We start from the raw sequence: 8,782 nt of genomic DNA on the forward strand, positions 1-8,782 counted from the left end.
ACAAGCTACATTGCAAAAGAAAAATATACCAAAACAATCCACAAAAAAGTAGCACACAAAACATTACATAACCAAATCATCAAAATCTATCACAAATAATTCCTTTAATACAAAAAAATGAAACACAAACCAATTTACACACACAAAACACATAAAAACACACAAACACACTGACAACCATGACTCATTCTGTGCCAAAACCTACTGAACAGTTCGGCGGTCATATTTTGTAACGCTTTGCGTTACGTCTAGTTAGATATATGAAGATGGCCTGACAGAGCTCTGCCCATTAAAAAGTTGTTCTTAACTGATATAGTGGCAGCTGATATCCCTTACCTAAATGAACTGTAAAATACCTACACGCCGAGCACTAAATGGAGAAAATGTGCACAGCATGTGTGTCCGGTTAATAAACCAGTCTACAAAAGCACAGATTAAAAATACAAAGTTCATCAATTGAAAGTGCTCTCACTTGAATTGTTGCACCTCACAGATGTAGGATAATTTGGAGAGATTGTGATCATGATTTGGCATGATGGAATGACCTAGTATTGTCATATCCAAAAAAATAGCCAAATCATGTTTTATCCGGACCAGGATGGTTTGTATGGAGCCCCGTGAAACCCTTAAGGTGATATTTTGTATCTTGTGTGCACAAGATAGTAAGTGATGTGCACAAGATACAAAAAACAACTGGATATTCAAAAAAACTCAGTCACACTGGATTCAGGAGTCAGCTAATCACATCTCAATTCAAAGCAAAAAGTAAAACAATTTCCTTGCCATACGGGTTCTAATCAGCTCAGATCACTTTCCTAGGTTATTATACAGTATTTTAGTGCGCCAAGGACCAAAGTACACTAAACGCGCAGCCTATGAGATTCGTCTTTGCAGTTGACTGTTGCAGCAGGAACCAGGAAGTAAGACATGAAAACAATGCTGTCAAGCGTCATGTTCTGAACGAAAGAAGTCGTGTAAGCTCAGGTAAGTCAAACAACTGAATGGGTGAAAACATTCGGAAAGATCACAGCACAACATTCAACGTTGAAAAATACGGGGTTTACAAATAATCGTGTAATTCTTTGGGTGACTGGACATTCAGCATGCACCCTAGCTAGCTAGCTTGTGAGTGTGCTACTTTCAGTTTTCTTTCCTTCCTTTTGCCTGATACTAGCTAGCTAGCTGTCGGTGGCAAGACAAGACAAGATAAGACATAAGTTAGTTCTTAGGTAAATACATGGGTTGTCATTGTACCATTTCACATTACATTTGCATTTCTCTCAGCATAATGGTTGTTAGTGAAAACAGTTCTTGGTAGATTCTACAACATGGCTTGTTATCGGGGGTGGTGTTTTTCCGTGCGTGTACATATTAACCTAACTTTGTTCAACGTAAATGTTTTTAGCTTGATGTCTAGCTAGTCGATTAATAACAGTAAAGTGCCAATAACAATCCCGTGACCCGTTACTTGTATGGTTGTATTTCACTGCAAATGCGGACGTGAAATCATTTTATGACTTAGTTTTGTTTTGCACATTTTCAAGATTTTCTAACATGCTCTACTCTAGGTTGATGTGGTATTTTAGTTTACTAATGAATTAACATCACTTGTTATTTGTCAGGTTGTTGAGGCACTGCGCAATAATTTATTGAACGATTGTTAAAAGGGTTCGGTTCACTGAATGATATATAGCCGCTGAAAAAAAAAAGAGACCACTTCAAAATGATCAGTTTCTCTGGTTTTACTATTTAGTGGAATGTGTTAAAGTAAATTGAAAGTGTTTGTTCTTTTTTTTCTATAAACGACTGACAATAATTCTACCATTGCATTTATTTGCTGAAAAATGACACAAATAGCAAAAAAGATGCGGTCTCGAATAATGCAAAGAAAACAAGTTCATATTGATTTTTAAACAACGCATTACTAATGTTTTAACTTAAGAAGAGTTCAGAAATCAACATTTGGTGGAATACATTTTTTTGACCAATTGTCATTTTTCTGCAAATAAATGCCCTAAATGACAATATTTTTTATTTTAAATTTGGTAGAAATGTTGACAGTAGTTTATAGAATAAAACAAAAATGTTCAATTTACTATCACATCCCAATAAATAGTAAAACCAGACAATTTTTTTTTTCCGCAGCTGTATATTGATTGCCATTGCAGAAGTCAAACCATGTAGTGTTGCTAGAAAGTTATGGTTTTTCCTTGTTATTCAGAATGGAAGATGATAGCTTGGAGGAACGAACCTTAGAGGTGCTCAACATTCCTGAATCCATTTCTGATGATCTGCTGTCGCTGTACTTTGAGAATGAGCGCAGGTCAGGGGGAGGTGCTCTTACCTCTTTGGATAAACAGGATGGGAAGGCCACGCTGGTATTTGAAGATGCTAGAGGTAGGTGGCACCCAGTATCGACTGTTTGTGATAACCCAATTCATGCTGCTTATGGAATTGCTGTTGAAAACATTTCTAAATGCATTTTGATCTAGGCCATCATGCTCTTTAGTATTGTTTACTTATTCCTAATCAATTCCTCTGGATACAGAGCATTATTTTTAATGGTGGATGTTTTTGGTGTATTTGGTTTTATATCTTTGTGTTTTGTCAACAGTTGCTGCAAGAGTATGCTCCAAAGGTCCCCATGTCCTTGACGGGGCCACCCTGACCGTTAAGAAGAAAGCTCCTAACGACCCTCTGAGGTTCCTGCTGTGTGGCTTGCACCCTCGTACCAGCACCGAACTGGTAGAACTCTACGTGGAGAATGTGATCGGAGTGGATACTGAATACACACTCTTTCCGTCACCTGGGAAGAACCTGGTCTTAATCCAGTTTTTCCAACCCTTCTCAGAAGGTTAAACCTTTATGTACCATTACCCAATCACAGTAAAAAGAATGAACAACATGGTGTCATGGCTTTCTTTTACATAGAAAGAAAGCCATAATTCTTCAAAATGAGAGCTGTGTTGTGTTCTAATTGGATCCTATGCAGTAAGTGCTGTCTGTGGCCGGAGCATCAATAGCAAATGTCAGAATGTAGGTCAGGTATGCCCAGAACCAACCAATATTTGGCTCAATTTGTCCCATGATATTTGTTCCAGTTGTTTCACTTTTGAATCATAGCAAGCACAAGGTTTTCTAGTAAGTAAGATGTTTTCAGAAGCAACGTTGTTTTTTTAGAGTAACTGAATTGGTTTGTGACGTGGACTGTTCCAGACAAGGATTGAATGTGGTGTGAACTACTATGGTCTGATAATGTTGCAATTGTCTGTCTCCCAACTAACAACTACACAGATTTTCAGAGACTCTGTGCCAACGTCTCGAAGAGAAAGTTGGAAGGAGCAGATCTCCGCCTAGAGAGGCTGGAATGCACCGACTCCATCCTGGTGGAGAACTTGCACCCAAGCACCACAGAGGATATGCTGAACTTATATTTTGTGAGCGGACGTGGTGGGGGTGAAGAGGTGACCGATGTCCAAATGTTGGCAGAGGGCATCGCCAGAGTCTCCTTCAAGGACTTTGAATGTAAGACAGCTGGGCCATAATTTATTTGTGTGATCTTTATATTTCAGTTTAGAATTAGGAGGTTGTAAAATTGTGTGGTTTTTGCAGGATTCATCTGAATGTGTGTGTTTTTTTTACAGCGGTGAACAAAGTTCTAACAAAACCCCACAAACTGGACGATTCAGAATTGAAGGTGAAGCCTTATTTCACCGTTCTTCTGCCAGAGAACAGTGTTCCATCCAGTCCCTTACTTAATGGTACCTCTAGTTCTGTTCCCATGGAGATCGATCAAATGGCAGTTACCACGACGACCTCTACACACCCGGTCAGCCCAACTGTACAGACAACTCATCTATTTGTTGCCCATGCACAGTTCACCCCACAGACAAGCCCAGTTAGCCTCTACAGTGCATCCCCCACCACATCAACACCTCTTAGTATCAGCCAGGCCCAAGAGGTAGGCACTGCTAGTGGAGCAACAGAAGCAGCTGAAGTAGCAGCAGCCCCAGCTCAAATGGCAGCAACGCCCCCAGCGACAGCAGCAGCCGTCAGTTTCAAACCCAAGCCAGGTCCGAGGCTGAGTGTCGCGCTTCTGAGCAGCAATGTTGCTGTCTCCGACCCTGTCAAACTTTCTCTGTTAGAGATGAGCGGTCGGCTGCAGGAGCTCCAGGCCACTCATTCCACCTTTAATCTGAGCATCACCAAAGATGGAGTGTCCATATCCGGGCCAGACCAGCTATGGTTGGACAAGCTCAAAAGCTTAGTCTTAGAGTTTCTGGGCGGAATTGCTCAGTCTCCTTTGCCCCTTGAGCCGCAAAAGGTTGAGTTTTTGGCTAAAGAGGACGTGAAGGCCAAGCTCCTTCAGACACTGAAAGATCAGGGACTGCTGTCAACGTACACAGTGTCAGATGGTGTGGCTTTTGTGACGTCTTTGTCTTATAGTATGGTCAACGAGGCTTGCAAGTCGATCAAGTCTCTGATCTGCGAATTTACCATACCAGTACAGAGACACTATGAGTGTGCCCTTTTCTGCCAAGAATGGTCTGCCTTCCTCCAGACCATCAACTTCTGCTTGGCTAAAGTGACAGACGCAGGGGAGAACATCACCGTGGTAACCCTGAAAGGCATGGAGGAGGAAGCACAAACTAAAATCATCCTGTTCCTTAGCACCCCTATCCAAAGAGAAACGGTTATATCCATGGAGCCAGGCAGGTTGAAGTATCTGCAGATCCACTGTGGGCAGCTCCTCGCTGAGATGGACCAGATCACCCTGTTCCCTCTGGAAACAGGAGATGGATTAACTGTATGTTGTCTTTTTTACCTTATCAATAGAATTGGTGTTATTTGTAATATGTTAGTTGTAGTTAATAGCCATAGGTATTATTTTTGCAGAGATTTGAAGATTCTGTAAACTTTGTCAATGCTCTCTAGTGCATTTGACATGTCCTCTCTCCCCCCTGCTTTGCACAGATCAGTGGTAACGCAGGAGCGTGTCAGATTGCTGAGGAGATCCTGCGTGGCGTGGTGGACGAGATCTGTACCAAGACCATCACAGTGAGCCAGCCTGGCGTGTCCCGCTTCCTGGTGGAGCAGGAGGGCTCCAGCATCCTGGCGGAGTTGCAGGCCAAGTTCCAGGTCTACATCAGCATGGAGAAGGTCCACTGGGAGCCCCTGGAGGAAGAGGTGGATATAAATCATGTGCTATTTGTCACATCACATTAGGTTGTTGTCACAAAAAAAACCTTACTTTACTTTGTGATAAATTGGTATGCTATTATTGTGTTGTTCGCTACTCAGTACTCATCATTACATAATTATAAGTTGGTTGATTATAAACAAACATAAATAAAAGATGTTACAGATATACTGTACTTACAAGTATTGAGGATTATGTAGATTCAGATGCCATGCTTATTTCTCTTTTTGCAGTGTTCTGTATAACAATATATTTTTGTTATTAGGACCTCTTCGAGTCTGGTTGGAAACTAATGGCCCAACAAAGCTTCCAGAGGAATGCAGATGCAGTTGACTCAGCCTCCAGTTCCAACCCAGCAGCTCTTGTTGCTGATCAATCTATGGAGAGATGTAGGTGTTCAAAGATGTTCTTGAGTATTTTTCTCAAAAATGTGCTCATTATGTCTCATGAGATTTATTCTCAATTGGTTTTGTATTCATATTACGCAGCTCGCATAGAAGAGGCAAAGCAGCTTTTGTCTGGCATTGGTGACGAGCCCAGTAGTCTAACCTCGCTCAACATGTCTGAAGAGGATATTTATACAGTCAGTGGAGGAGCAGCCCATGATGAACCAGATGCATCAGCCATGCAGACTGAGGCGAGCACCCAGGCCAGCCCTCTGACTGGACCTGAAGCGTCACCTCTGGTGCCCGGGGATGCTGAGCTGGACCTGGCCAGGCAGTTGTCCATGGAAGCCATGAACTGCTCCAGCTTGGATGACGATGCCCGGATGTCTCTCGCCATACAGTACTCCATGGAGAGCACCAGGAGCTTTGCCTTTGAGGATGAGGATGAAGACGAGCTGCAGAAGGTTCTAGAGCTCTCCTTGAGGGACATCTCAGCAGCTGCTGCTGTCGGCCCAGCCAGGGAAGACTCCCAACTGAAGAAGGCCATGGAGACATCCCTGCAGGATGCCATACGGGCAGCCAACGTGGCGGAGATCTTTGTGTTCGCTAACTACACTCACGACCTGATCCGCACCGACATCGCTCTAGGGAAGAAGGCAGGCTTGAGGCAGTGCGAGGAGAAGGTGGGCAGCAAGAACCTGAAGAACCTAACAGCCCATCACCAGAGGTGCCTGGACCTCGTTAGGAGGAAGCACGCCGTGGACATACGTGTGGAAGGAACCACGGCGGTCATCTCTGGTTTTAAAGACTTTGTCGCAGAAGCGGTGCCAACTGTGAAGGACCTCGTGAGGAGGATGGGCAACGTGACCTCGGACAGAGATATACTGAAGGTGGTGCAGTGGGAGTGGCATGAACAAGGGCCGGCAGCAACAGCCACGCCGTATCCTCCCGACGCCACGGTTTACCTTGAAAACGCCTGGAAGATGAAGCAGAAGAAAATTGATATTCTGTTTGACCATCAGCCTCACATCATTGACTTTGAGAAGATGCAGGAGATTAATGTAGCATCTAGGAAATCAGTGTCCATTGCTAGGAAATTACTCAGCTCACAGAACCTCGCTGTGGTTGTTCCAGGTAGGGAGAGTGTGGATGCATCTTTAATGTCAACATCCATTAGGACTCAAATGTAGCTCTTAACACGCATTTGGCATAAATATGTTTTTTTGCCTGTGTTTGGTTATATCTAAGAGTAGTGATGTTCTTTATTTCTGTTTAGATCTTTAAAATGCCACATATTTCAAGTAAGATAATTTTAATGAAAACAGAAGTCATCCCGCAGGAAGGCTTAAAGTGTTGCTTTACCTTTTCATGTTGTGCCTCAGAGGAAGAGTTCAGCCTCCTGTCCAGCATGCCTGATGTCTCGTGTGTGGATGAGAGCTCGGACGAGTTCCAGGATGTAGTGAAAGAGTTCTATGACAGCATCGAGGAGTTCCACAACAAAATCAAGATAATTAAAGTAGGGCTAATGTGATATTATATAAAAACTAGAAAATCAACACCTTCTTTGGGTTTTTCATCACCATTTGCCTGTAATTCTGTGGCAACATCTAAGGCTTTTCCAGACGTGGGTATTTAAAAATCGTTAAATATAAACCAAACAGCATACGTTTTGGTATGTTAAACTAGAAATTATCTTTCTTTAAGTTGTCTCTCCTTGACTTCCATTACATTTTCAAGTATATGAGAATAATAAGAAGTGATTTCTCACTAATGATTTTAAGGCTTAAAGTCTATTAATATATTTCTTAAGCTTTTTATCAGGTTCACAGCACTGAAAAGCAGAAGGCGTGTTTACCGTAGAGCCCAGTGATCTAATGCCAGCACGTCTTACAGGTGGAAAAGCTAAAGAACTCGCTCCTGTACAACCAGTACAAGCTGAAGAAAGCTAGCATGCTGCAGAACGCTACTGACCAACAGGTGGAGCAGACTCTCTTCCACGGCACCAGTGAGACCAGCGTGAAGGAGATCTGCGTCCATGGCTTTAACAGAAGCTTTTGCGGGAAAAACGGTGTGTGGTTCTGATTGATGATTTATTCCATTCCAACGTTCCAAATCATGTGAATACTTCTTCAAGGTTGTGTTTTGAATAAGGTTTATTCCAGTTTACACAGACTAATAAAAAGGTTTGGATAATTCCTGATCAACGTTTTTGAAATTTCCGTGAAATGATTAGTTTAACCATCTAGCTGTTAAGAGGATAATATATGGTTTAACTTTCATTGTCTTCCACAGCCACTGTCTATGGCCAGGGGGTTTACTTTGCTGTCAACTCTGCACTGTCTGTGTCGGACACGTACTCTCCTCCCAATGCTGATGGACACAAGTTTGTGTTTATGGCCAAAGTCCTGACAGGGGACTACACTGTCGGGAAACATGAGATGAAAACTGCACCGTTGAAGGAGTCGTCCGCCATTCCCCTGCGATATGACAGTGTGGCTGATAAAATGACATCACCAACACTGTTTGTCATCTTTAATGACACCCAAGCATACCCAGAGTACCTTGTCACATGCCAGAAGATATATCGATGAATAATGAGTTAGACCATTATGAGATGCAACTGAAGCCTGTGGCCTGTATACAGAAAGGGCTTTGCACTACATTGTCATATTTAACGTAAGCTAATTGCAATGTAGAATCTAATTTACATTAGTGGTAACTGACTTATTGCACGTAAGGTGTGTTGTTGAAGTAATCACAGGCCATTAACTGATCCCCCGTCCTGCACACTAGTAGTATTTTTATTTTATTTTTTGGACAAAATCACTGTGCTGTGCAGACACAAAAGTTTAAATACACAGATATAGCAAAAAAATACGGAGAATGTGAATTAGTCGAAATCTAAATCTGATGTAAAAATCTGAAATTGCTAAGTATATCTGTATTATGTTTTAAATCAAATTTTGTATTTTATTAGTTCGTCAGGATGATGATGCCATATGAAATAAATGCATTAACTGCATCCGTTTTTTGTGATTATTTGTCAGCGTGCAGTTACTCAAAGCACTCGGAAAGCGCAAACCTCCGCCGAGGCCAAATGTTAGCTTAAGTGAAGTAATTTGTGGGTTCTTAATAGGTTTTCCCTGTGCCCATGCTAAACCCTTCCATCAAGTTTCATGAAAACCGGGCTGGTAGT

At 42.2% G+C, this 8,782-nt stretch overlaps 1 protein-coding gene across 1 annotated transcript; it reads left to right on the forward strand.

Moving 5' to 3' along the window:
* The first annotated feature begins 915 nt into the window (after positions 1-915).
* parp10 (poly(ADP-ribose) polymerase family member 10) lies at positions 916-8,608 on the forward strand. Its single transcript, XM_080838055.1, has 11 exons — positions 916-984; positions 2,222-2,397; positions 2,615-2,854; positions 3,295-3,525; positions 3,645-4,807; positions 4,975-5,187; positions 5,466-5,589; positions 5,689-6,720; positions 6,969-7,102; positions 7,480-7,654; positions 7,879-8,608. Exons 2-11 carry the CDS (start codon positions 2,223-2,225, stop codon positions 8,175-8,177), a joined length of 3,786 nt encoding a protein of 1,261 aa, XP_080694181.1. The 5' UTR covers positions 916-984; position 2,222; the 3' UTR covers positions 8,178-8,608.
* Positions 8,609-8,782: the final 174 nt, after the last annotated feature.

Source organism: Sprattus sprattus (genome assembly GCF_963457725.1).
Source record: "Sprattus sprattus genome assembly, chromosome: 4".
Classification (NCBI taxonomy): domain Eukaryota; kingdom Metazoa; phylum Chordata; class Actinopteri; order Clupeiformes; family Clupeidae; genus Sprattus; species Sprattus sprattus.

Coding starts and splice junctions, on each gene's coding strand:
- parp10 (XM_080838055.1), top strand. CDS start 2,223: ATGGAAGATGATAGCTTGGAGGAACGAACCTTAGAGGTGCTCAACATT. Junction 4,808..4,974: donor AAACAGGAGATGGATTAACT/GTATGTTGTCTT, acceptor TGCTTTGCACAG/ATCAGTGGTAACGCAGGAGC. Junction 7,655..7,878: donor AAGCTTTTGCGGGAAAAACG/GTGTGTGGTTCT, acceptor TGTCTTCCACAG/CCACTGTCTATGGCCAGGGG.